Source organism: Fusarium vanettenii (genome assembly GCF_000151355.1).
Source record: "Fusarium vanettenii 77-13-4 chromosome 12 genomic scaffold NECHAsca_40_chr12_1_0, whole genome shotgun sequence".
NCBI lineage: Eukaryota > Fungi > Ascomycota > Sordariomycetes > Hypocreales > Nectriaceae > Fusarium > Fusarium vanettenii.
The window spans coordinates 146,605-173,147 of NW_003315847.1; the positions used below are offsets into that span (position 1 = coordinate 146,605).

General features: G+C 49.6%; 10 protein-coding genes across 10 annotated transcripts; 4 read left to right on the forward strand and 6 right to left on the reverse strand.

The window, feature by feature from the left end:
* Window positions 1-701: 701 nt before the first annotated feature.
* Window positions 702-1,503, reverse strand: NECHADRAFT_97503 (uncharacterized protein; the record flags this gene model as incomplete). Its single annotated transcript, XM_003041911.1, has 2 exons — window positions 702-1,216; window positions 1,284-1,503. The coding sequence occupies 2 exons, from the start codon at window positions 1,501-1,503 to the stop codon at window positions 702-704; spliced, it is 735 nt and encodes a 244-aa protein (XP_003041957.1).
* A 929-nt stretch (window positions 1,504-2,432) lies between these two features.
* SDG2112 (uncharacterized protein) lies at window positions 2,433-4,376 on the reverse strand (the record flags this gene model as incomplete). The annotated part of the gene is made up of 1 exon (XM_003041912.1): window positions 2,433-4,376. The coding sequence occupies one exon, from the start codon at window positions 4,374-4,376 to the stop codon at window positions 2,433-2,435; it is 1,944 nt and encodes a 647-aa protein (XP_003041958.1).
* Window positions 4,377-7,159: 2,783 nt separating this feature from the next.
* On the forward strand, window positions 7,160-8,707 carry NECHADRAFT_87110 (uncharacterized protein; the record flags this gene model as incomplete). The annotated part of the gene is made up of 3 exons (XM_003041855.1): window positions 7,160-7,413; window positions 7,461-7,662; window positions 7,715-8,707. The coding sequence occupies 3 exons, from the start codon at window positions 7,160-7,162 to the stop codon at window positions 8,705-8,707; spliced, it is 1,449 nt and encodes a 482-aa protein (XP_003041901.1).
* A 671-nt stretch (window positions 8,708-9,378) lies between these two features.
* On the forward strand, window positions 9,379-11,137 carry NECHADRAFT_87111 (uncharacterized protein; the record flags this gene model as incomplete). Its single annotated transcript, XM_003041856.1, has 4 exons — window positions 9,379-9,564; window positions 9,614-10,405; window positions 10,454-10,751; window positions 10,800-11,137. The coding sequence occupies 4 exons, from the start codon at window positions 9,379-9,381 to the stop codon at window positions 11,135-11,137; spliced, it is 1,614 nt and encodes a 537-aa protein (XP_003041902.1).
* A 196-nt stretch (window positions 11,138-11,333) lies between these two features.
* On the reverse strand, window positions 11,334-13,886 carry NECHADRAFT_87112 (uncharacterized protein; the record flags this gene model as incomplete). Its single annotated transcript, XM_003041913.1, has 1 exon — window positions 11,334-13,886. One exon carries the CDS (start codon window positions 13,884-13,886, stop codon window positions 11,334-11,336), a length of 2,553 nt encoding a protein of 850 aa, XP_003041959.1.
* Window positions 13,887-14,025: 139 nt separating this feature from the next.
* On the reverse strand, window positions 14,026-15,501 carry NECHADRAFT_87113 (uncharacterized protein; the record flags this gene model as incomplete). The annotated part of the gene is made up of 6 exons (XM_003041914.1): window positions 14,026-14,148; window positions 14,249-14,474; window positions 14,568-14,587; window positions 14,641-14,800; window positions 15,291-15,354; window positions 15,423-15,501. 6 exons carry the CDS (start codon window positions 15,499-15,501, stop codon window positions 14,026-14,028), a joined length of 672 nt encoding a protein of 223 aa, XP_003041960.1.
* An 878-nt stretch (window positions 15,502-16,379) lies between these two features.
* Window positions 16,380-17,579, reverse strand: NECHADRAFT_52892 (uncharacterized protein; the record flags this gene model as incomplete). Its single annotated transcript, XM_003041915.1, has 2 exons — window positions 16,380-16,799; window positions 16,905-17,579. The coding sequence occupies 2 exons, from the start codon at window positions 17,577-17,579 to the stop codon at window positions 16,380-16,382; spliced, it is 1,095 nt and encodes a 364-aa protein (XP_003041961.1).
* Window positions 17,580-18,689: 1,110 nt separating this feature from the next.
* Window positions 18,690-19,719, forward strand: NECHADRAFT_97506 (uncharacterized protein; the record flags this gene model as incomplete). Its single annotated transcript, XM_003041857.1, has 4 exons — window positions 18,690-18,765; window positions 18,812-18,912; window positions 18,973-19,444; window positions 19,511-19,719. 4 exons carry the CDS (start codon window positions 18,690-18,692, stop codon window positions 19,717-19,719), a joined length of 858 nt encoding a protein of 285 aa, XP_003041903.1.
* Window positions 19,720-20,964: 1,245 nt separating this feature from the next.
* Window positions 20,965-22,187, reverse strand: NECHADRAFT_106502 (uncharacterized protein; the record flags this gene model as incomplete). Its single annotated transcript, XM_003041916.1, has 2 exons — window positions 20,965-21,030; window positions 21,081-22,187. 2 exons carry the CDS (start codon window positions 22,185-22,187, stop codon window positions 20,965-20,967), a joined length of 1,173 nt encoding a protein of 390 aa, XP_003041962.1.
* A 2,920-nt stretch (window positions 22,188-25,107) lies between these two features.
* On the forward strand, window positions 25,108-26,485 carry NECHADRAFT_52907 (uncharacterized protein; the record flags this gene model as incomplete). The annotated part of the gene is made up of 2 exons (XM_003041858.1): window positions 25,108-25,184; window positions 25,270-26,485. The coding sequence occupies 2 exons, from the start codon at window positions 25,108-25,110 to the stop codon at window positions 26,483-26,485; spliced, it is 1,293 nt and encodes a 430-aa protein (XP_003041904.1).
* Window positions 26,486-26,543: the final 58 nt, after the last annotated feature.

A 26,543-nucleotide genomic window follows, 5' to 3' on the forward strand; every position in this document is an offset into this window, starting at 1 on the left:
CTGTCGCGAGAAAGAACAACGTGGGAAGCTTATCAGCAATACGTGACACGAGGGAAAGAGAAAATCTGCTGGAACTGCTGTATTACCCTGATATGCCGGGGAGGAGAAGCCTTTTATTCTTACTTTTTGGAGCTGCTCTCATACTCATTCGTTCACAGACCCAGTAAATGTCCCACCCACTGAGGGCGGATACAACGTGACACAACACATCGGAGAACCTGAATCCGCTTACATAACGGAGGCTATGGATATAACTGGTATGAAGCCTCGAGTATCCATGTTCACCGGTGCAGCTGCGGCTGCAGGAAGGCCCAATTAAAATCTGCTCATATTCGGCCCCCGAGTGATGAGAGAGCACATTGTGTGGCTGTTGATGCGACGCGATGGGACACAGGCAGGTATTCGAGGAATATCGGCGGGGAGAAAGCGGGGAAGGCTCAATATTAAAGAGCTCAGTGGGCTCTAGGAGGCATATTTGCTTATTGCTTCTACGCTGTCACGTTCATGGTTAGGCATGCATTATTGGCCATAGTGTCTTTAACGCTATACTGCCCGAATGGCTTGTCCTCACCAATCGTGGAAATATGGCTGAATAGTGTATAAACATGGCACTCGACGTAGCTGTTTAGCCTGACAAAGAGGCTGAATGCATGTCGCTGGATCGGGCGTGGACCTTGAAGGCGTGATCCACCCGTGTTGCTCTACTCATATTGCCTCATAAGCTTGTTCCCCTCAACCTTTTCAGCAAAATCTTGGATATGTGTTGTATGACACCAAGGCTTCAAAGTCTCTTCTTTGCGAATAGTCTCGGCGAAGCACCCCAACCAGCCGTCACGGGGGAACGCCCTGTTGACCTCCTCCCTGGTTTTCTCATGGATGATCTGATCGAAGTCCTTGACCGAAGGATGATCACCCACGTTGTCGTAGATGGTGGACAGCTGAATCAACTGCCCGAGGAAAGTAATGTTGCCTTCTGTACCAAGGTCCTGATGACGAATTATGGTTTCGCAGACGGCCTCGGCCTGGTCCTTGGTTGAACCGTACTCCCCTAGAAGGTTGAGAGCTTGAAAGCCACCTTGAAACTCAAACGAGAGACGGGTAGAAATCATGTTGTGTTCAGTTGTGCCAATGTCGTGCAACAGACAAGCCAACGCAAGAGTCGAGGGTGAAAGTGTGGCTGCGTGCTCGGGGAACTGCTGTCGGAGAATAACGGTTGCTTTAGGTGTCGGAGGGAAGGCAAATTAGCCAAGAAAGAACTCTTATAGTGTAGAAAGGTGGCTTACACCAATAGTAAACCCTCATTGAGTGATTGTAAGTCTGCTCCAGGAGATGTGTCTCGGCATGTTTCTGAGTCTTCAGGACGATGGGGTCCTGCGAGGGGAACTTTATGGTCTCGAGATTGATGTAATGGGATGAATCGAGGTAGCTCCTAGTCTGGAAGATCTTGCCGGCGTCAATAGGGACAGCTGTCCATCCGTTCTGGGCGATGTCTGAAGAGTTCATATCGAATGTGATGGGGTCGTGGAAGATAGTGTCTAGGTGACGTATACGATAGAAAACTTGAGTCATTGAGTAGGGATGATTTCTAAGGGGAGACGAAAGTACAATTTATACCTCGAAATCGATTAGCAATCAAAGATTCTCTTTGAACAGAGCCGCAGTAATTAATAATTCATGGGACTTTTGTGCTTATGAGTCTCAACCTGAGGCCGTCGTTTGAGGGGTAAATGTGGGCGACTATCAACCTCAGGCCGTCGCTTTTAGAGTTGTTGACATTGGGGTCGAAATAAAGCCCTGGAGTCGTCATATATCAATGTCAACTCTTCATAGGTATCGTGGTATGGATAGAGTTGGCTGGAGATTATGCCACAACATTGTCGCAACTGAAACACCAAACCGTGCGGCTTCGATGGGCGTATCCAAGTTGTAATTTAATTAGTTACACTACCAACGCCAGCGCCATCGTCGGACAGGTCATTCGGGAATACCGGGATATGGTACGCGCGGGTGTCGCGATGCCATGTGATGAAATTCTCATAGTACATGATTGACTCCATTGCATGTTGTGTGGATCTAAGGGCAGGTCGGCACTGGTTTGATATGTCACAGAGCTGGACACCCACTGCCACCTTTCCGAAAGCAGTTCTCAACCTTTAACGAGCCTAAGAGAAGCAGAGATTGAAACCTCTTATTGGGTTAGAAAAATCCTATGTTCTTGTGAATTTGGATGGTGACTCTGCTTCCTAGTCGTCGCTAGGGGATGAAACTAGAGACCAGCACTGAATGACTTTGAGGCCTTAGTGGGACTCCCGAAGAGTAGCTCTAGAATGATCGCATTACTAGAAGCGTATTGATAGCCAAGGCAAGTTTATGGAAGTGCTGATGTTTGTTTCTTTGTCAAGGCTATCAACAATAAACTGGTATTGAGCTCGCTACCTCGTATCAGCTTCCTCGAGCCATCTCTCGATCTGAATCAAGCCTGAGCGGGGCAGATCTTTGTATCTCTCTCTATCATATGTCTCATAAATGCCCTGCCGGAGACGCTTTGCCTTGTGGATGAGAATTCTGTTTGCTCCCGCTGCCTTTTCCTGATGGATAAAACGGTTTGCCTTGTCCTCGAGCCCTTTTCTCATCTCCCGTATAGCTGGCCCATCTGCTTCTTCGGCCAAACACAACGAACATTTGCACCTGAAACCCCAAGTTCTTTGTAAAGACGCTGTTCTCACATCATGGTCGGTAGATTCATCGTAGCGCTGTAATATTTCCTCGCCCGCGATAATCCGACGTGTAGCACGGACAATCATCAAGTCGCCAATGTAGTCCTTTTTGGCGTTGGGGACGCAAGAATGGTTCATGTAGGATGCCATTATCCAAAGACCCGTGCTGGCGTTGCTGATGTCTTCGTCCTCAGTTTGTTGGCCAGGGCCAAACGCGTTTCGCTGAATGATGTCGTGGATCTGAAAGGTGTCAACCACAGGTTTGCCGTCGACTTCAACCAACTTCTTGCCAAGACCCGAGTAGTCCCCAAAGAGGTCCAGGACTCTCTCGATCTGGGACGGATTGTTGAGGAGTTTTTCTACAACCACCTTGTGTAAACCAGAAGGAAACACCCTGATCTTAGCATCGTCTCGGGTGTCACAGGTCAAGGAAGAAAATGCCTCAGGCTCGTAACTCCAGACGACACAAAACGCCTTTTCGCACATGATGATCTCGTTGAGTCCAATGTCACGAGTTGCAAACAGCCCTCTGCCCGCGCCAGGGCTGGCTTTGATCTCGATATCACCATAAAAGCTGGCAACGTCTGGTCTGCCTTGATTCTTGGAGAGGCTTCTGACAATCTTGGCCATCTCGTAGGTTCCCGTGGATTGCTGCTGGAGTCGGGCTTCAGTCCTGCGCAGGTTTAGCTTGGCATGACTATTAGCTTGGAGATTCTCTTGTAGCTCAAAGAAATATTTCGCCGAGTCAAAATCGCCGAGAGAATACGCGGCCAGGCCAGCTCGGTAATAAGCCTTTGCATCAAGAGCCTCGTCTGCTCCATCTGTAAGAGATAATGCAGCATCGGACCTGGCCTCGTCAAATCGTTGGAGGAGAAGGTTGACGTGAGATCGGTTTCGATAGAGGTCTTTGATGAGAGTATCTGTTGCGTCGATACTCTGATGCAGTCCTTGGGTGTAATAGGCGTGTGCTCGTAGAAAGTCTTTCTTCTTCAGGGCTGCATTGCCCATCTCCTTGCACTTTTCTGGAGGCTTTGTCTGATCTTCAGCAGTGTGCCTTCTCTGTCGCCACGATTCTGGGTTCTCACTGAGCAACGTGAAAACGAGATCGGAAGGATGATCAACTCGAATGGTTCGCTCCCCTTGATGGTTCAAAGTATAATAGGGCTCTTTCACCAGGAGTTCGGAGGACATGTCGAGGAGGTCTCGGCCATTTTTTGACTTGTGCAAGAAGACTTCAAGCCGTTCCACCTCATCAGGTGACTCTCCCTGGAAAACAGCCCAGGATGAAGCCTCCAACTCAGCAACTGGAGATACGCGTCGCAGAGCAAGGACGAAGCCACGATGATGTGATTCCATCTTCAACTCGGAAACTCTCATGTGCTTGAGATCTCGTAGTTTGGTGGCGCAGGGTGGATATGGACGGCCGACATCATATGCCAGCATGGTCTCTTTGCTCTTAGGTGTTCCTAGACCAAACGCCGCTGATGAGAGGTCCTGCATCAGGGATGCCGAAGTCGCTTGCTGGATTAAACCATGGGAGTCCATAGTTTCCCATGGCAGATTAGCCTGTTGTTCGAGTTTCTTGAGGTGACCTCGGACGATGTTTTGCACTCGGTGAGACTCTTCGTGGGTCATGAAGAGAGTGTTGTTTCCAGACATGTTGGAAAGCAAGAGGTGTGACGGGATAGAGATTGGTGTAGAAAGGGATTTGCCCCAAGGACATGCTGGCGGAGGACATGTATGCGTATTTCTAACTGCCAAGGAACCTTTGCACTTTTATCGACAGCTGGAGTCAATGGGGTCTCGTTCTTGAGTGAAAGTTCCCTCCACGGAGAAAGGAACAGGGCCTACGATCGCCGTGTGAATCATACCGAGAGGGATCAATAAGCTGTCAGGCGCAACTACATACAGCTGGCAAGCTTAACCCCTGCAAGACTACCATTTCGGACAGTGTGGCATAAGCACGACGTTTCATTAGATAGACGGGGTATGTACTATGATAACTAAGCCCTACTCTTGGTTGATGGGAAAAGAAAGGGTTGCTTGATGTTTATAATGCCTTGGTTAACCCGCGCCTATTGTTTTAAAGACCTACACGTCCATATCAATTTTTGTTTCTTTCTGAAAAAGTCTACAAATGCCAGATATATTGATCATACATAACAAACACGCACCTGGCTATCAGCTCACTGCTTCTCGCTATAAAGGTCAAGAGGCACAGTTCGGCCAATCAAGCTTCTGTGCTTCCGAGCAATCCAATCAGGGCGCTTGATGGCAGTATCAATCTTGGCCGGTGCTGACATCTCCACAAGTTCTGACTCTTCGGCAGTTTCAGAGCTAACCAGCGAGAGAGATTTCCGAGCAACCCAATAGAACTTGGCGAGACAAATCATTTGGTAACTGGTAGGCAATGGCAAGTTGGTCGGGTCGGGTGTGTCTACTGTAGTTCTTATCACGCAGGGTACCGTTTTTGAGCCAATGCAGGAAATAGGCCGGTGTTTCTCTGGTATCTCATGATTGAATGGCATTGCAAGTCATCAGAGTGTACAGTAGGTACGCCGAATGAAGGTTTGCCATTGCAGTACTGTACTGTACTGTACTGTACAGTTCTAGAGAATTGATGGATTTGCCGCAGTTGTCTTTTCATTTGAGTGGCCTTTCTTCTCATTAGTGTAGAGTAAAAAAGTATCTTCTTTGACTTGTTGCGCTTGAATTGTGGTGTCGTCATATACTCGCCACAGAATCGTCATCGATGACCTACACTACCGTCATCATCGACAACCCCCGACAAACCTTTGTGGGAATTGAAGAAAAAATCACGAAGTTGGAACAACGTAGCAAGGAGTGATTCCTTGAAACATTGGCGAAATCGGAATGGAAGTTTGTTGGAACAAGTAGAATTGTAATGACTTTGATAAAAACTAAAGTAAAATGTGAAATCTCCTCGGATTATTCTTCATCCACCTCGCGTATATCCATTCCTTCTACTTTCCGGAGCTGATTGATTGCATCTACGGTAAGGGGTCTGGGAGATAATAAATCAGTCGACCATTGAGCTGGGAATGTTCACGTTTGTTTCGAGTACTCACGGCGGCATCAGCATGGGTGGGATCGAGTGAGTGGATGGAATATCACGAACGTCGGCTCCGGTGTCATCATGGATGATTCTGTGGAGGAAAGGTTAGTATCCTCACCTCAGTGGGTATCTCGTTAGAAATACTTCTCAATTTTGTCATGCGAGTTGAAAAACACACCAGCGTCCGAATAATGGACCACGACGGGCTTTGAGGTGAGGCATGTTAGCTCTGATCTATTTGGAAATGATAAATGATGCTGTAGATATACCTTTCGATCAGACATGACTTCGGTATTGTTTGGGCACAAAGGGAAAGGCTTCATTTGGTCCTGGAATTCATTCATCAGGTTACATGGCTGGCTGTCAAGAGATATTTATCGTCAGTCAGTTACACTAACAATATCACTTCGTCCTGGCACAGTAGAGTACAGTACAATACTAGTCTTGCTTACACAAGTGAGGCTAGTGACGTGATGGTGGCATCTTCTGAACGGTCGGCACTGGTGGGGGAGCCAGGGGAGACACTGTACTGTAATTCTACGCTCAAAATAAACTCCGACGAGTAGGGGGGAACTCGTTCCAAGCAGGCACGTGGTAAACCCGGAATCATCAATGGCTACGAAACTTGAAGACCTGAATTTCCGTCGTCCTGGCACGGTCAAAAGCATGTGCAATATCTCCATGATTCACCCCCGCCTAATCGCTGAAGACAGGGCGGGCGATTTGGGGTCAGAAAACTGACAAGATCTTTGGGCTACGTGAATACTACAAAGCAAGAATCCTGTCTTTCCTGGAGATAGACCAGAGATCTCCGAGTTGGGTTTTGCCTGAATTGCCATTTAGACTTGTCCGTTCCTATCTTCCTGAACCCTGCTTCCATTGGGTTCCCGAGATGCCTTTGGATGGGCTAATGCTCACTGGCTGGGTATGCCAACACATCTACGAGTTCTTCTTGACCTCTGAAGCGAGAAATTCACGTGAGACCTTCCACTTCTTCAAGACATCATCCTTCCCTGGAAGCACACAAGCTCACACCCAAGCATGAACCCCGCTCGAAGGATTGGGTGTTGATAAGACTACCGTGGTCGGGTAACGCAACATGCAGCGTGGTGCGGGGACGAGTCTCGCTTGCTGACTCTTGGCAGCTTCTAGCACGCAATGTAGGATTACTCTTGGCAATAATGTCGGCCTGGCCCCGATCGGTTATCAATTCTACCTAGGATGCGGGAATAATGCCTCGTTTATGCCTTCACCGGTTAGGTTATGACGGAAACTAGAGAGGCTCCTGACGCCGTTATCTCTGACGGTCTACGTTCGCCGTTGCTTTCACCTTTTTGCCTTGCAGCGGTCCATTCAACACCCAGCCATGGCGGACACACAAACCCCCAATTTACAAAACACTGCAGAAGGAGATGCAAATACGAGCGCTGAAAACGAGCGGTCGTTGACAGTTCGGGCAAACCACCAGAGCCAGAATACTCGATCTTGGCTGAGGTATCCGTTCCTCGTAGCAGGGATCGCTCTATTCCTTGGCCCATTTTCATTCTTCTGGCCTCGAGAGGGCCCTATCGATTCCAAAGACTATGTTGAGCGCACAAAGCGTGTCCTGAAGACTACACCGTACGACAGTACTTCGCGTCATCTGGTTCTCGCTAACAATCGGTCAGGCTTATCGATGGTCACAATGACCTCCCCTGGCAACTAAGAATTGAGTTGCACAACCGCATCTACGATGGTCGCGTGGATCTTAGCAAGAAGCTCCTAGGTCACACCGATATCCAGAGAATGCGGCAAGGCATGGTTGGAGGCCAATTCTGGAGTGTATACGTGGATTGTGATACTCAGCAACAGCACTTTGAAGATCCATCTGTGCGTATCCCATGAACTAGTGGGCTGAAGAGTGCTAACAGTTCACCTCCAGTGGGTCGTGAGGGACACCTTGGAGCAGATCGACGTGACAAGACGATTTGTCAATGAACACCCTGAGCATCTCCAATACTGCGACACTCCTGCTTGTGCTCGAGAAGCTTTCAAGTCAGGTCGCATCTCCAGTATGATTGGCATCGAAGGAGGTCACCAAGTTGGTGGAAGCATTGGAGCCATTCGCCAAATGTTCAACCTTGGTGCCCGCTACATCACTCTCACCCACAACTGCGATAACGCCTTTGGAACGTCTGCTTCGACAGTGGCGGCTGGAGGTGCCGATCAAGGTCTTTTCAAGCTTGGGTACGACGCGGTGAAAGAGATGAACCGCCTTGGTATGATGGTCGACTTATCACACGTCTCACACCAGACCATGCGAGATGTATTGGGCGTCACAAGAGCTCCAGTCATCTTCTCGCACTCTGGAGCCTACGCTGTTGAGCCTCACCTTCGCCATGCCCCTGATGATGTGCTGCGGCTCGTCAAGCAGAACGGAGGGATAGTGATGGCCGTTTTTGTGAACAGGTTCCTCAACATGAAGAACCCAGACCAGGCCACCATTCACGACGTGGTTGATCACATTCTTCACATCGCCGAGGTTTGCGGCTGGGAATGCGTTGGCATAGGAAGCGATTTTTCAGGCACTCCCTTTGTCCCGGTTGGTCTTGAAGACGTTTCCAAGTTTCCCGATTTGATTCAACTCTTGATGGAGAGGGGAGCTACAGACCAACAGATTCGACTACTGGCCGGAGAGAATATTCTACGAGTTTGGGGGAAAATCGAGCAACGGGCCAAGGAGCTTCAGGCTGGTGGAGAGAAGCCCATCGAAGCTGAATATGAAGGTCGAAACTGGCACAAGGGGATGAAGAACTCACCTTGGATGCTTCGACGAAGTCGAGATGAAGCTCTTGTCAACGGTGCAGCTGACCAGCCTTTCATGTTCAATGTTGACAGCGAAGGGAAGCATAATCCTGTGGTGAAGCAAGTCTAGTTAGGAACAATCCTTTCCAGGGCTCAATGAAGCTTGATTTCCACTATTATCTTGTCGTAAACCTCTGTTCAATGTCATAAAAACAGTGAGTCTTTTCTAATGTCAATGAGATGCCCCATCCGAACAGGGTGTCACGTAGTTGTGTCGGGCATGGTCCGACAATCCTGTGCAGATTGCGTGCTTGACGCTAGAACTCGGCGACGGGGATAACCTGGTGATAGAGACTGATGCCTTTTCACGATCAAAGCTCAGGAAGGGAGCCTTATGATTTGTTTGAGACTGAAGATAGCGGAGTATGACGAGAAACAAAGGATGCCATCAGGATGGCCCATTATGATGTGCTCTGTGGCTAAGCAGTCTATAGCCTTGGCAGAGATAATCCCCGCCGTTGATTCCAAAGACTTTGTCAAATAACTCTTGCTCGTACATCGATGACAAATGCCATTTCTCCAAGAGGAGGCTAATCCCCGATGTCACAGTCTCTATTCCGGTAAACGGCCCATTCCGAAGTCGCGCCTCGATGCACGACATGCAGATGGCGTAATTTGAATGAGGACTTTCCAAGCTTTAACCGATGACATCTTACACTCCGTAAAGTGGTTTTGTTTCCTCAAAACACTAAATTTATCACGGTGTGGATGAAGCCAGTGTCTGTTTGCACCATCGTCAACATGAATCTCATCGAGTACTTTCTGCGAAAGGAGCTCAGCCTCCCAGCCCTTTTGGGATACGCGATTGCTATTTCAGTCATTGCATTGCTAGTTTATCTCGCACAGAACGAATTTACTCGCCACTCCAGTCGTATCAAGCACCTGCCCGGCCCTCGAGGCTGGCCTGTTGTAGGAAATCTTTTTCAGGTACGATCTCTGATACAGTCTCAAAACATCCACCAGCTAAAGCAGAAAGCATCGGGACGAGGTCCCCGCCGAGACTTACCGGAGATGGGCCCAGAAGCATGGTCCGGTCTTTCAGATCCAGCTGGGCAACACAACAGGCGTTGTCGTCAACTCAGTGGACGCCGCAAAGAAACTCTTTATTGGTCAAAGAAACGCCATGAATTCTCGACCGACTTTTCATGTGTTTCATGGAAAGGTCAGCAAAGCCGTCACCAGCATTGGAACCAGTCCATGGGATGAGTCCTGCAAGCGGCGAAGAAAGCTAGCGGCAGCCGGCTTGAATCGCCCTCGCGTGGAAAGCTATGCGCCTATACTCAATCTCGAGTCTCGAGAGTTTCTCAGGGACTTGCACAATGAGTCCAAGGACGGATCTATAGAGATTGACTTTCGCCAAGCTGTCACGAGATTCTCGCTGAACTTGAGTTTAACGTTGAACTACGGAACTCGAGTCTCGAATGTCAAGTCCCTGCATGATGACCCCTTGCTTGCGGAGATCCTATATGTCGAATCTGAAATCTCAAAGTTTCGGGATACTTCCAAGAATTATGCCAACTATATCCCACTACTAAGGTACTTGGAGCCCATTGCGTCATTCCTGAGACTTACCAGCGCGCCAAAATCTCACGCTGCCGACATTGGACGAAGACGACTTGAGTACAATGACGTCCTACTCAACAAGTTGAAGGATGAAGTTGAACGGGGTGAGGATAAACCTTGTATCCAGGGTGCCGTACTCAGGGAGCCAGAGTCTGCAACATTGACTCGTGGAGAGTTGATCAGTGTGAGCCTGAGTATGATGGCAGTGGGTTTATCCTTTCTAAAATACCTGATATTCACTAACAATTTGAAGGGCGCTGATTCAAACCAGCCTACCATAGCTTGGGCGATTCTACTACTCGCTCACCGTCCAGATATCCAGGAAAAGGCATACCATGCGATTAAAGAAGCGGGCGTCTTGGATATACCTTCAAACGCATATGCATCATCAAAGGTGGAGTACATCGATGCTTTGACAAAGGAGATTGCTCGATATTTCGTCGTCCTCAAGCTGGCTTTACCCAAGGCAACTTATACGGATGCGACTTGGGGACCAGCCACGATTCCACCAAACACGCTTGTATTCTTAAACAGTTGGGCGTGTAACAGAGGTGAGATGCAAAGGCCAGCTGAAAAAAAACCACCGCTAACAATCATAGATCCTGAACTGTTCACCGAGCCAGAAGTCTTTGCACCGGAGCGCTGGCTCCCAGGCTCTCCAGACTACGCGGCTCACCAATTCTCATTTGGCATCGGTGGAAGAATGTGTGTAGCGTCACTGCTCGCCCATCGTGCTCTGTACACAGTCTTCTTGCACCTTGTCGCCCAATTTCAGATATTTCCAGCCAGTGGGACGACTGATGAGGAGATTGATCCGCTCAAAGGCTTGAAGGGTCGTTCTTTTGTAGCCACGCCGAGAGGTTTCCGAGCGAGATTTGTACCCCGAGAAGGGCAGAATTTAGAAACTTGGCTACGAAGTCCAGACGGTGATATATAGATCATTCCCTCAAGTATATTAAATCAAGCTCTTGGTGTATTCCACCACACTTCGACCCAGTAGTCACATTATTCTATCCCTTCAACACGTTTCCCAGCTCTTTCACCCAGCTACTTTTCTCCACATCCTTTCCCCCGAGGTCCCAGCAATCGTCTTTCTAATGGGTCCTAACCTCTAGTCCCATTAGAACATCCACCTAGTCGAGTAAAATTGGCGGCGTAGGGGCGCTGGGAAGCTCACTCAGGGAGAGAGCCCCATATGGCCACGGTTCATTCCGGTTGTGTTGAACCTTGGTGAAAGACGTGTCACTCGCATCCTTTTTGGGGTCGTCTTTCACCTTCACGGCAATCTTGAGCGTGTAGGGGAGTTCGTTGAGTTGCAGCGCCAGCAATGCTGATGTCGGCGCTGCTTCCTCAAAGAAGCCTGGCGTCTCCTTGTCTGTATGCCTCTGATGCTCAAACACTCTCCTCGCATACTCAGTCGGTCTCAGTGTCCGCGAAGGCCAGTCAAATACCGGGCAGGTCGGCGCTGAGTATGTCTCCCTCGATATAGCATCCTGCCTTGACGGCCATTCGGTCGATGGCTTTTGAGTTGCAACTGTATTGCGAAATGCCACCTTCAGCTCCCAGGGCGTGATGTCTTCACCAACGGCAAAGCTTTGTTGATGCGGTGGGAGTGTGAGCTCAATGGATTCCAGGTCTGGTGGAGTTTGATTGAACAAACAAAGCATAATGTCCGATTCTAACATTCGCTGCACCAGGATTGAGGCCTTGGGCATGCTTTCATCTTCACCTGCAGTGTTTGCCCTTGCAAATGTTGCCTTCACTTTCAGGTCAGTGAACTGCACTAACACTTGTGAGCGTAATAGAAAGCCGTATTTTGGCACTTGCTGGCAGTTGCCAACCTTCTCGTGCGGTGTGGCCAGACAGGCATTGATGCTGGTCTTGAGTGCACTTCGGGCGTAGTCACGATCTGGCTCGCTCCCCCAGTGATTTGCCAAGCTCAACGCACCGTCTACCAAGGCCCGGGTCCAATTCTCATCGATGAAGAAGAAACGTAGTGACTCAGGTTGCAGGTAAGACGGGTCTGTAATAAGGTAATGGGCCGGAATATGAGCAAGGTGCAATTTGTCAAGAACCCAGTTGTAGACTTGGTGGAAATCGGTGTTGTTGGGTACCTCGTGGTCTTTGAAAGGTGCGCCTTTTTCAGACAGGATTTCTGGGACAGGCTTCTCCTTCCAACGGTTTGTTGATGAAGTAGTTGATTGATTGGCGTGGAGATGATTGTTCATGTCGCCTAGCCCTGACACGATGCGCCCAATGCTAGCTACCGCATCATCACGAGACTTGTATGCTCTGAGGTGATGACTACCATCCCTCTTGGCCCCATCCGCTGCCTTGCTCTGGATAAGAGCTCGGATTCGTGAAAGGGCGGAAGTAAAGGCGGCGTCACTCATACCCAGAGTTCTGCCAAGCTGCCAGGCCGAGGAATAGGAGATGTCCATGAGCGAAAGTTCCGGGTCCAATATCTGAAGATCAGTGCCAAAGTTGCTTGGAGGTCTTATGTTGTACGTGACCGGGGTCGGTATCAGGGGCCCACGGTAAATGGCGACTGTTAGTTCGCCCGTGACGGTTCTGTATCGCATGAGGGTGTATCCCTCCTGTTGCCGCTTCGCGGTAACATCTTCCATCAAGGTGCGGCTCTCTATACCCTTCGACTGTGAAGTTCCTTGTGCTGGCGGGGGACGCAGAAGTTGGAAACCAGATCTGCCGAGAATTCTCAGCGCCTTCATCTCATTAGAGGAGCCTGCAGGGAGTGAAGTGTACGACCAGCTGTACAAGCTTGTCATGAGCACATGAGGCTTGACCTTGGCCATGTCAAGGTTCTCAATATTCTCGATAGACACAAGGTGAGCAGACATGGGTACAGGCACTGCCGTGTCGAGCGGACCAGTACGGTGTGAGACTATGATGCTATACAGCCCGGACTCGCCATCAACAGATGATACCATGCCATCAGTAGCCACTTTGCGAACATGTGAGAGATACTGAAATTGATTGATGTGACAGATCCCATTCTCATCAGCAAACAGCTGTCGAAACAGCTCCCCGGGAATGCAGATGGCTGCCGTGTCGTCCTTGGCTTCGCGGCTGGCTGGACTCATCATGAGGTTGGTAACGCTGCCGTTGTCTATCATTTCGGTTTTCATATCGTTGATCCTAGCAACAGGAAATCTGAAGCTTAGATTATCGTTTGCCCGGACGTCAGGGAACTTGGTGATGCTTTCAAGAGTCGTCGAATCGAGCTGAAGCTCATCGGCGGTGAAGGTGTTGAGAGCTACCCACGGAATACATCCTTTCTGCTTATTAACTTTGGAAGTGGTGCTAGTTTTGCTTGCTGGCCACTTCCACGGGAAATGGGGATCCTTCAAAACGACATGAGGCAGCGTCTTGGGCGACGCGCCATCGCCCACCATTGGGAACACGGAGTCAAGGCTGGAGGCTGGCAGGCTGTAGTGAGGAGCGACAACTTCAAAGTCTCGGGATGATTCTGTCCCAAATTCCTTGTCTTCCTTTGGAGCGGGGGCTGCGTCGAGCTCTTGACTGACATTGATGGTGTGGACACCACCCTGCAGTGAGGGCTGGGAATGAGACCGACACACGGCCTCGCCGGGCTGTAGGTCAGGAAGAGTCCCATCGATGAGACGCTCCTCGTGACGTATATTTGGATATAGATATGGTGCATCCATCTTGATGCCTTGGTGAAGGTTTGTCTGTGTTGAATGTTGAAAGAAGTGATGGAGGCGTTATATGGCTCACAGGACTCTGGGCGCATCGCATCCCGTCAACAATCAAAGTAATTAGTTGACGAACTCGAAATAGTGCGGTCTAGCCTTCGCTAGACAACGCCACATCAGATAGTGCGAGCTGAACTTGGCGTGCTGCAGGCGACTCAGAGACATTGACGCTGAATGAGGCAATAGCTCCGTGACCCCAGTCCTGGTTCTCGATCTATCGATGCGACGCACTTTGCTGGCTGTGTTATTTCCGTTGGGTTGCTCAGAAGTCTACCCCCACCCCCCTTCTTCGAGCCCTTGAGCAAGCGACGCACTTTGCGAGTGCTCAAGATGGTCAAGACAAGACGCTCTAGCGAAGCCACCAACCTCATGCCTAACATTTGTCCATCTCTCGATTCACACAGCATCATCGTGCTACCATTTTGGCATTGATTGTTATCCATATTGTCCACGACTTGCTTGCACTTGTTGGGCCCCATTGATGTCTTGACCCCAGTCAAACTCGACGCGATACCTTTGTCTTTAACGCTCCGGTCTGCGCTGGCAAAGACAAGGGCGGCCAACACGCATCCAAGATCGCACACATGACGCAGTTCAACTATAGCTCTCTATGTTTCAACATACAATACCTACAGGGCAACATTGCAACCTACCTACGTCGAATTGCACAACACCTAGCCCTACCGGTAATTCTTATTTCACTGACCTGTGCAATATGCTTCCACGGCGGCATCGCTAGGGACTCTGACGCTTGCATCGACTTTCTCGTCAACTTCCCAAAGGTGCCATTATCGTCGATGTGCGCTACACTGTGGACATGTGGGTGGTCACTATTTTCATCGCCGCCAAAGTCTGTGCCACGCTGCCTGTCGCCGGATCACCGTTCGGTGGTCCATTACGCGAACTGCTAAGTTACTTTTAGATTTGGATGCCAAACTCGAGAATAAGGCTCCAAAGCCAGAGCACCTAGGCTTGCTCAAGTTTCTGGCCCTTTCTTGGATCGCCCAGAGCTTCAACTGGAGTAACCACGCGCATGCAGAATCTCTTGGACCACAGGCAGCTGAATCACCTTTCTCCTAACGTATGAGCCCGGTGGAGTGCGGCACATAAGACAAGAATGGCTATAGTGAGACTGTCGTGCAGCAATACGACCCGGTTTGCCTCAGTGCCTATTAGAAGGAATCTTTCATCTTGGCGGTTAGCCAAAAGCAGTCTATTGTAAGAAAATGTGACTTGTCGTCCCAGGCCACATTCTTCTTCTTCGTCATCAAAGTAAGCCTTATGAAAATGCGAGTTGATGGCATAAGTCGTCTCGAAGCAATCTTAAGGGAGAGCGAACTCTACCACCCAACACACTCGTCGCAGCACGCCACAGCGATTAATGAAATAAAGAGAATACCCGCCGCAAATTTCATATTTCCTATAAAACGAATAAAGATAGACAAAAAGGAAAAGAGAAAAAAATTGCCCGCAGGCGCCTCCACACACCGAGCTCACCGACATCAAGGCTTGCACCGATCTCAAGGATCCTCACCCGGAGGGGCAAGTGGTTTAACCGCTGCGCCATCGGAACCGATGGATTGATTGTTAAAATCATAAAGCGGTCATTTGATATATATTACTAGAGGCTGAATGCTTTGGCAGTGGTTGACGGTTGTCGACACTGTCAGGGGCTGTAAAGGGCCGCCAGCTAGACATCCGTGCCGCCAACCACCTTCCGAGAAGCCACTATTCGATATATGGGGCGTAAAATGATGCAATGAGACTACCGATGTGCGGCCTTTGGGTCCCTTTAGGAGCCCCTAATCCCTAGTTGCCAGGCTGAACGCATGTCTGCCACCCTCGTCAAGCCACCACTACCTTTGTTGTGCCTCTCTATGTCTTAACTTCCACAACCGAAGGGAAGGCACCAAACCAAACATTTAAACTTCAATTCCATGTCATACTATTCGGAGATTTTTAGAGACTGGCGCCGCTCTCTAGTCAATGTGTAGCAGAGACAGCGATTCAGCACCTAAGGCCCCGACGTTGTAAGCAGCCCTAAGGCACATTGAAGGTCGTTGGTCTGAAGAAATTCTAACAGGTCTTTCGCCCAGGTTTGCCCAACAGGAAGGATAGAAGGTGGAGAAATGAGTGTAAGGGCCAGACGGCGATGCGTATAATCGAGATGACAGTTGCCCCTTACGAGTTGCCTTTTGGAGATGTCACGCTCGACATACGCAAATCTGATGGAGACTTTGAGCTACATGCAATACTTCATCACCCCAATATCTGATCCTCCTCGTTGTGTGCGAGACTGGTTGCTATACGAAACTCCTAGTCGAAAAACATATGATGCCGCCACCGCCCAATGACAGCTTCCTCTATAGGGTCAGCCATAATACTGGAGTGCAACCAACATAGCACTTTTGCCAACGCCAGTGTTGGTGATGGCCCCACGCCGCATCAATCACGGCTGAATTCCTTGACAGTTGGCCCTTTCCCTCCCCTCCCGTCCTCAAGTTCACTGCCACCCCTTTGGCTCTCTTCAGCACCAGAATGATCGCTGTCCTCCGGCTTAATCTTGACACCATCGATAGAGACACAGCTCTCACGTAAACCGGCCAACTCGTACATGAGAATAATGCGACAAACAGCCACACCAGCAATGTACCTGCCCACAATCCCCAGAGCTTCTTTGGTTCCTACAAAAAGAGTCCCCGAAAAGACAAGAGTTCCAAAGACAACGTGGAGGATCGTAAAGGTTGACTCCAGCCACGCAGTCACTAGGAAAGTTTTGCTCTCCATGCGCCCCGTAATACACGAAACGTAGTGATTAGTAGCACACGGAACCAACTCTTTGGTGATCAAGAAACCCCACAGCCTCTTCAGAACGCTGTCCTCCTGCCTCGATAAGGATTCGTCGCTCGTGGCCTCACTTATGTTTCCTCTTTTGATGTCCCTCCATCCACGGATTCGAAGCCAGAAGACAAAGCAGCTGAAGAAGTGGATGCAAGGGCCAAATGCTAGCCACAGTCCGGGCAAGAAATCTGCATCTGATGCCAGAGAGCTAATGGACCACAGGTTGACCTGCCGGGTGTTGACGACGATGTTCCAACAGGCTCCTGCGACAACACCATATTCTAGAACGGAGACCAAGATCGTCAAGTGGTTTCCAAGGGGATATTGTTTATGCCGGTACTTATGGTGGCACAGGATCTCGCCTGGGTCGAAATACTCAAAAGCTCTGCTGAAATAGGCCGAAGGGGCTGCCAGAGATATGCCAGCAGCAAGAAGCGGCCTCCTACCAATATTGGACAGCATGGCCATCTCATCATGAGAGGGACCAAGGAAGGTGATGATGGTGGGCATGATGCCGAGCAGAACTTGAGCGCTAGTCATGCTTCCCTTGAGATACTCGGACGTATTGTCAAGGATGCAGTCAATAAGGGGCTGAGTGAGCGCTGTGAATTTGTCGCCACCGGCCAAGTAATTGATGTTGGTGGAGTTGATGATGCCTGACTTGTAGTTGCGGTACTCGACTGAGCAGTTGGCCCGTGTGATGTTATCGAAGACGTGTCTGTACTGTGGGTACCATCGCTGGAATTGATCAACCGACGAGGCCTTGAATTGATCAGCCGACGCTGCAGCGTTGGCAAAATCCATATTGATAATCCACACCAAGAGAAAGAGAAGGGTGCATGTTCTTGCCTAGTGGAGAGGCATGGCAAAAACGGCCAAGAAGGGGTAGAGTTGATGAAAGTTGAGTGTTGGAGAACAAGTTGAGCGAGTTCAAGATTCGAGAGAGAAGGAACTCGGTAATTATTCTCGCCTGAGTAAACGAGGCTGGCGCTTAACCACAATTTTTTTACCGAGTGGCAGCTGAGCTGCCAAGTAACTGGACTCGTCACTTGCACTTTTATGCAAGGTGGAAATTGAGCTTTCAGCTTGGGGCTGAGCCAACATTAACACATAAGCCATAAGCTCTCGGCTTCAGGCTGAGACTTAGCAATAGCCCTTTTATGCAAGTTTTTACGATTTGAAAGCTTTGTATTGGTGGCCTGGTTTTATTTCTGTCGTCGACCTCGTAAAAATGTCAGATGAACCTTGACCAACAACTCTTTGTCTCAGTCAACTCTGTGTCTCCCCTTGGTTACCCACACTTTATAACCAGCTAGTGAAAACTTGCTGATCTGCTGGCGCTTGGCCGCATTCTTGTTCGCGTCTAATCATTGCATAACTTAAGTCTCCATCATTGTCTATCAGCCTGCTAATCCACTAGGTTGTATTTTCGTAGTCTCCTTTATCCCCGAACCTCAATCAGCCCATTTGAGGTCCCGCACTTCGCCCACACCCAGAGGATTCTGTATTCATGTTAAGTAATAGAAGGATGGAAGCCTGGCTGCAAGAGCAAATGAGATATGCGGGTTGGGGAAATGAATCAGTTTCGAGATATAGGTAACAATGGGGCGTCAAGTGGCAAGCCGAGCAACGACTTAGCAAGAGAGCAATGAGTGACGCTTGGCTAGGGCGGGTTTCCACGTTCAGAAGCTGGCCCCATAAGAATCAGAACAAGAGCTCAATTAACTCAGTATGACATTAGGAATAGTAATCGTGGGACCAGGTATGGAAGTTCTCGATGTCGCAATATCTGGGGCGGATTAATAATAGCAACCCCACTTACGACATGTCTGCGGGAATAAAACATGCCCTTAGACACGATCTCAAAGGCTTCACTCTTGATTATCTTCTCTACCCATCTCTCCAACTATCATAATGGCCTCAGCTTTCGAGATCAATAACCTCTTCAACGTCAATGGCCTTATCGCCGTTGTGACAGGAGGCGGAAGCGGTAGGTTCATCTATTTGCACTTGATGTCGTCACTGACACTCGACAGGCATTGGCCTTATGATAGCCCAGGCCCTCGAAGCTAATGGTGCAATTGTCTATGTCATCGGGCGAAGAAAGGAAGTCCTAGAGAGTGCAGTCAGCACCGCGGTATGCTGCCCAGGTTTTTTGAAGTAGCTGCTGGTGATAGAGGCGACTAACACAGGGCAGAAGCACGGAAACATTCATCCCATTCAAGGCGACATAACAAACAAGAAAGATCTTGAGCGTGCAGTGTCCGAGATAGAATCTAGCCACGGCTATGTCAATGCTGTCATTGCCAATGCCGGTATTGGAGGTCCCTCTCTTAACAAACTGCCGTCCAATCCCAGCATCTCAGAGTTCCGCAACTATGTCTGGGGCTGGGATACCAAGGATCTCAGCACCACTTTCACCATCAATACTGTCGGAGTACTGAACACAGTTTTTGCCTTCCTTGAACTGCTCGATGCCGGCAACAAGAAAGGAAATCTCAAGCAAAGAAGTCAAGTCATCGCCACCAGCAGCATTGGTGGCTTCAACCGATCACCCGCTCTGGGATATGCCTATGGGGGCTCCAAGGCCGCAGTTACGCACATTTTCAAGCAGCTCTCCACATCTCTCGGGCAATTTAACATTCGTGCCAACGTCATCGCACCAGGATGTAAGTTGTCTGCAGATGCAGCTTCCAAGTAATCGTTCAGATCAAGTTTTGACTATGAATTCCCAGTTTATCCCAGCGAAATGACAACGGAGGCAATTGAGTACCGCAAAACGGTCGGCTGGCCCAAATCTGTTGTCCCTGAGGAACGGCCTGGAGATGAGGAGGATATCGCGGGTGCTATTCTGTTTTTGGTCAGCCGAGCTGGTGCATACATCAACGGAAATGTACTTGTGACAGACGGTGGTAGACTTGGAGTCGTTCCAGCCTCTTATTAGGCATTTTGCTTCACCTTCGTAATTAGGCGACAAAAATCGCAAGGAAGACATTCATCAGAAACTCGCTCCGGGAGAACATTCGCTGGTTCATCTTGTGGAAGCGGAACATGCTGTACGCGAGTGGCTCCAAGGCTAGGAAGCCTCGTATAGCCCAAGACCTCTTTCTATCGCCAGGGCCATTCTGCTGTCGCTTCAATGAGAAGGGATGAATCAGACGAGCTAGTGGTTTTCGACAATGATACTTGGAAAACAAGAAATCATCACCGTGTCTCAGAAATTCTAGCGGGAAAATAATCTGGCATAACTAAAAATGAGGGTAGAGGACGCTAAAGCATCGTAATTGTTACAGTATAAACAATCTCAAAGATTAAACAATCACAGGAATAAAATAACTTCGAAACCTAGTTGCACAAAACACTGCTATCAAGATCAGGCCTTGCACTTCAAGGGGTGCCATTGCCCCAAATACATAATGATAGGCGGCCGAGTACATCCAGGAAGAGCACCCCCCGGATTCACCTACCTGGCTGTGAGGTCGGCGCACGTGGACTTGAACAGGAGATCTTAATAGAGGTAGTTATGATCAACCTCGGTTTGAGTAAATAGGGGGGCTTGTACCGACAGGACGGGCCACAAGGGTACCTAAACCCAACCTCGCAAGGGGTTTGCTCAAGATCGGGGGCGGCGGCGTTTACGAAATTTGCAGGAAACCGAACCGCCGACAGCACGTCACAAACAGATGAGAGCCGATTATGTAAAACACAGCCCCTCGCCAGTTCCCAGCATCACGTCCCTCGACCCCAGTTTCAAACGCAGGATGGTGGCCTCACCATGAGTCGCTTAAGCACAGAATCACATTACAGGGCCCCAAAAGCGCTGCAGATAAGCCCAGTGCTTGATCGGCTGCATGGATCCTCCAAGCCAAGCTCGCTCGGCAGTCTCGGATTTTTCAGCTCAGGAGGGGGTAAGGTACCATACGAGCTCTTTCGTTTCACGAACCTCGCGTGCGGATGGGATCAACGGATCTAGCTAGCGCTCATTAATTTGCGGGCTGCACTGTCTTGCGATTGGGCGTCTTGTCTCGGCACAAGACCGCGTTTGCAGCCATGATCTGACGGTCAAGAACTCCGCGCTTGCCGAGAGCGTGGCGCAAGTGGCTCAGAGAACATGATATGATCAGCCACGTCCGGAACCTGATTGCCTCTCTTGATGGTTTTCGAGTAACCTGACTGTGGCTTTGAATCATCAGGTTTTGGTGATGGCGTAAATTCTCGTTCTTTGCATTCGTACACTGATATCTATCTTCTCGCTCTATGAACCCATTTTCTCACTTAGCATCCATACTTTTTTCTTAAATCTACCTGAAAATTGGTGCCCAGATTGTTATCCCAAAACTCCTGCCCGTTGACGCTGTAGCGAATGCAGAGAAAGATGGGCTTCGATTCAATATTCACAGTCTCTGTTAACCTGATGCTGAATATGAATCTGTCATATTTGCCCATCTGCCCGGGCACAGGGCAGCAATGCACCGCCATGGTCTCGGAAGTCGTTGTCCAGTAGTCCAAGGTAAAGCGGCAAATGACCGACTTCTCAAAAGCCAGGTTTGCCACTATGACCGAACCCAAGATGTGCTTGTTGTCATGTGAAAGGTACAACCTCTCGAGCCGGACTGGCATGGACTCCCTATCCAGGGAATTCCGAGGAAAGTTGGGTGTGAAAAGCTGCCACTCAAAAAGGTCCTCGTCGTTGTCTGCGTAGAACGGGTACTCATTCGCCTCGAGATGGCCAATGACTGGCGAAGAGCCTGCGCTGACGGCGAGAGGGCGATCGGCCTTGTGGAAGTAACAAACGTTGTTCAGTTTCGTGTCGAAGTGGACCGTCTTTGAAAAGCTAGGCATGCTAGAGCTTCGATGATGGCGCGGACGAAGAGCGGGACGGACCCGTTCACTGGACTCGCTGCGAGGCCTTTGGAGCCTCTCTCCAGGACCCTGAGAGGTGCTTGTCTCTTGGCATGACGGCGATTCGTTACCAAGTTTGCCCCTGTCGTCGACGGACCCTGTGCCTGGACTGGTCTTCGTAGGGGCGCATGGTGGCGATGATTCGCCGCCCGAGTCTTGGTTCGACGCCTTTGCCACTTCCGGTGATTCCTTTGGCTGCCTCTCCAGGGCCTCGGGAGCCGTCTTGTTTTCGTTGCCGTTACAAGTATCGTCTCGCTCTCGGTATCCGACCAGGGCAGGTGATCTCACTCGCATGCCCGAGGACCCCGTGACCATAATGCTTGGCTCCGCGCCCAACCCCGTTAGAGTTAAAATGCCCGCCGTCGTATTGTGGAGTGGCTGTGCGTAATTTGCTTGGCGAGAATGCGAGGTCGGTAGCCGGTAGTGTTTGAAAGACGGAGAGCCGGGTCGTAGGGGATGATCCAGAGTGAGGCCGTAACAGGAGGTTGAGGATGTAGAAGAGAAAGGCATTTTGTGACAGTACGTGTGGTTTTCTGGATCTAGTAATCCGCTGTCAAGAAATCTGTCGTTTCTGTGTGCTCGGAACGAAGGCCGAACCTGATGTGGTGAGTCGATTTTGAGGCCGGGGCAAGCGAGCTTCGTTCTGGGGGATTGCTGAGAACCTCAGGCCAGATAAGGAGGTATCATTTATGACCGAGATGAAATTAAGCTGTTCATGACGGTAGTAAACGAAGTATGTGGATGGAAGTCGTCGTGGAGGAAGAGAAGGTTGAGGTAGCCAAGACGGGTGCGATGCGGGGAGCGGCTCTTAATGAGTACCACGGCCACCAAGTTAGTTCACTGGCCACTCTAGACCCAGATGAGATATTATCTCTAGCCAAACTATACAGCCAAAACCCCCTCATAGAATAGATCTAAAGATCTGCCGTGGACCTGTGGAGTCCCTTGTCAGATCAGAGCACTCTTGATAACTTGTAGCTAGCGTTGGTTGGCATCCGTCGCTTCTCACCCACCACGATAACTCTCCATCGTGCGATTTTCATGCCAATGGCATCAGAAGACGGGAGCAGGTGCCTCAGGCTGTTGATCCGCAGGCACAAATGACGTTGGGGGGAGAACCTGGAATGCCCTCCATGATCTGATGAACGCATGCAGGGATAGAGAGCAAGTGATTGGACAGAGTGAGCTGTCCCAGTGGACCTTCAATGTCAACTTTTTCCCGAAGCCCTTGGGTTGCAGCAGCCGTTGGTGGCGTTCGTCACGGGCGTCTTGACGCGGCGGCCAAGAGTCGAGACCCTTGGCGCCATTGGCATGGGGGATCAGTTCATTGCCCATGTTTCAGGGCACCTGTAGTGAGCAATTCCCATATCGGAACATGGGGGATAGCGTGTCGTAGATACCGCAAATGCCGAGTCCCTTGAGGCGATCGCCAGCAACCATGTGGCGGGTGGTGAATGTAACGGTTGACGCCAACTCTTATCGTTCCGATCACGTTCTTATCAACACTGACACACCCATCCCATTCCCGACATTGGCTTCTTTCGACATTCAAGTTCAGCAGAAATCAAGCATGGCGCAAGGGCCAAGTGATATGAAGCCATTCGCCATCCGACCCAGACGCAACATCTTCAGCTGTCCATGCAAAATCACGAGAGATTCCCACATCCATTCTCGAAACAGTATGCTCAGCTCTCCTCTCCGTCATCGATAAAGGGTGTCCAGTCCTATCCCTGCACAAACAAGCATTCGTTGTTCCATCATGACGCATCCTGCATGTGACGCGTTGGAGCTAACATTTTTTCGACGTGAACCCATCGAACCATTCCTCGGTCGGCACATGTCACTGGCGGGACGCCACCAATCCGACGCTTGGTAGTTTTCTCGAGACAACGATAAGCGATTGACGTCGGACAGGATGACAAAGCTCTCCGGCTAGTTTATCAATCACTCGACGGCATCATCGATGTACGCTTGTAGTTGTTGATAAGCCGGCTTCCCTGGTGATAGGGTCAAAAGAAGGGGAGATAGGCAAAGCATACCTCTCAAGAGGCTTGCATGCCCTGCTCGCATAATGAGAAGCAATGAAGAAGGCGGACACGAACCCTTCCAACCCCTCGATATCCATCCAGTAAGAGGCATCCAGGAAGCTCACGTAGTCGTGGTGGTCTGACACGAACCATCAGCACTCTTCTAGTGAGGGAGGGCTCAATTAAGCGTGTCAAGCAGAATACCCTCTTGTGGTCATTGGCAATATCGCGGATTGCCCAAATGTGACCCATTTTCCAGGTGAATAATTGCACATATTGGAAGCGAGTAATATTCCAATGACTCCGCGCAAATTCCGTCAAGCTTGCAGCATCTCTCTGAGCCGATTCCAGGCGGGAACAAAGATTCAATCCCGAATCAGGTACCTGTGGCGTAAAAATCAGCTACTCAACTGCATGTGTTGTTAGGTGAAGAACTCGTGCCCCTGTTAGGTGACAGGTTGCATAATTTTGCGACTTTATTACCTTGCCGACTTCCCAAGAAAACAATTACGTGTGTCCAGCTTTCAACAATGGACTACTTGCGCTGTTTCTACGAGACTGGGTTATGTTGTTTTGCTGATGGCTTGGCTCGTAGGACAGAGGCTCTCGCCACCTAAAGAATGATTGGGTTGTTACTCACGCTCACGAACCCAGCCAAGCAATACATAGAGCAACTAACGACTGAAAAGTTTTGTTGTAGCACTGTTTTAGTAGGAATCCAATCGTCCCATCAATCAAGATGGGAGAGGAGTCATCGGTCTCCATTGTATCTGTTACCTACCCTGCAGCAAAGCAAGATCTGTTAAATATAACTTGTTGTGCTTGTTATGGAGTAAGTAAGAGGACGCGGATCTTTCTTTTAGGGGTATTGTAATTATAACACCCAATGAGAATTGCAATTTGACATTTGAGTATCTGTTTGTAAGTGTAGTTCACTGACGCCTTGCGCAAGTGCAGGCTATAGGACCTCTTATATCCGCTATTCCCTTTTACTTTCCTCCTGTTTCGCTTGAAAGAAGTAGAGCTCATTTATCGTCTATAGCCTTATTTAACTACTTTGGTCCCTTTTGATTGCAACGCGAGGTTAGGGGTCTCTTTAGGTGACGCCGTCCATGATGTGATTGGCCCGCAATTATCTTATCAGACACTATTAATGGGGCTTATCGCATATCTACAGGACTGATTGGCGCTAAAACGTTGGCTCCGCTTACCAAATCAAAATTGCCCTGCAGCATCATCTCCTGTGGCCCGCTTGGCGTCCAACACTTCAACAACACATCAACCTGAGCTTCTGGACTTCGGCAATGAACCAAGTTGCATCATTATATTCATCCTCTCTAGCTGCCCATTAACGCTGGATTTCTCTCCCTCCACCGCGGCAAGCGTGAACATCTCACGCGACCATGGCTGAAATCCTTGTTACGCGTAAACGGAACATTCAAAGCAGAACAAAGGTGAAAACTGGGTGTACAACCTGCAGGTCAGTCTCAGTCCGGGTCACTGATTTACATCCCAAGATCAAGGCTTTACGTTGATCTACCGTGATTGTGCTCACTCAGCAATAGAATACGAAAGGTCAAATGCGACGAGGGCAAACCATTCTGCCTGAGATGTGTCAACACTGGCCGTACCTGCGACGGCTACGAGTCTCCCTTTAGACTTGTTATGAGTCAACCTACTCACAACTCTCATGCTGGTGGCATGAAGCCAAATGCGGGCTCAATTATCACTCGGCACACCGTGGTTGAGATCTCCCCTAAGGACATCGATCTTTTAAGCCGCTACTTCTCAACCAAGACCATATTTAACGTGAAGCTGGGTTGCGATGAAGAGGCCAGGCAGGTTCTCCAAGCTAGCCTGACCGATCCGCCGATACAACACGCAGTTTCGTCCCTTCGGGCTCTCCGGGAACATCTCGAGGCTTCCGGAGACCTTCCAATGTCTCTCGGGCAGCGACATCCGAGCTATGGCTCTCATTACGGCCTGCAGCAATATTGCATGGCTCTAGGGGGTCTCGCCTCTAGTCTGTCGTCTCCAGGATCTAACGGGCTGAAGTCGGCATTACTTTGCTGTCAGATCTTCATGAGTATTGAGCAAGTTCGATGGAATTTCACTGCCATGGCCAGGCATATGATTCAAGGACTTGGCATCATGCATGAGTACCGGGCAAGGCCGACCTTCGCTGGGGAAAGATTATTGCCTTCGTACCGTAGCCAGCTACCCTTTCTAGATGTCTTTATCATCAAGATGTTTGCTGCGCCATGCAAATTTGCGGAGCCTCCAGCAGCGGTCGATAGAAGCAGAGCGGCGGTGTCTGGGGTTATAACGCCGCCCCATCAACAAGCTATAGAATCCCGCAGTATTCGCATGATTGCACCTGACATGCGGACAGAGCTTACAAGGATCGCTACATTGATGCTCGAATTTCTTGGCAGAGTGTCACATGTGGGATCAGCAGGAGAGGGCATTCGACTGATTTCCGAAAAGGTATCTCTGCTAAAATTGTTGGATTCATGGCTCAATGACCTTGAACTTGTCTACAGGGACAGTGACAGTCCTGGCTCTGAGTCTCTTTCCGTCTCTTTCTTGCGCTTCTTCCACCAGGCACTGAAAGTTATTCTCTTGGGGGTACTGGACTCCTCCCCGGATCTCGATAGCGAGCTGCGGACTGAAAATGAGCGATTGCAGGGTATAGCTAGCAATATTGATGAAAGAGTGAAGGCTTATGGGGAGTTCAAGAAGACTGGGAATGGTCAAGGAGAGCTATTTAATGTAGGCTGATGTATTTTCCTTTTGGCAAAGAGACCTTTCTGAGCCAGGCATGCAACTTCTGCTTTTG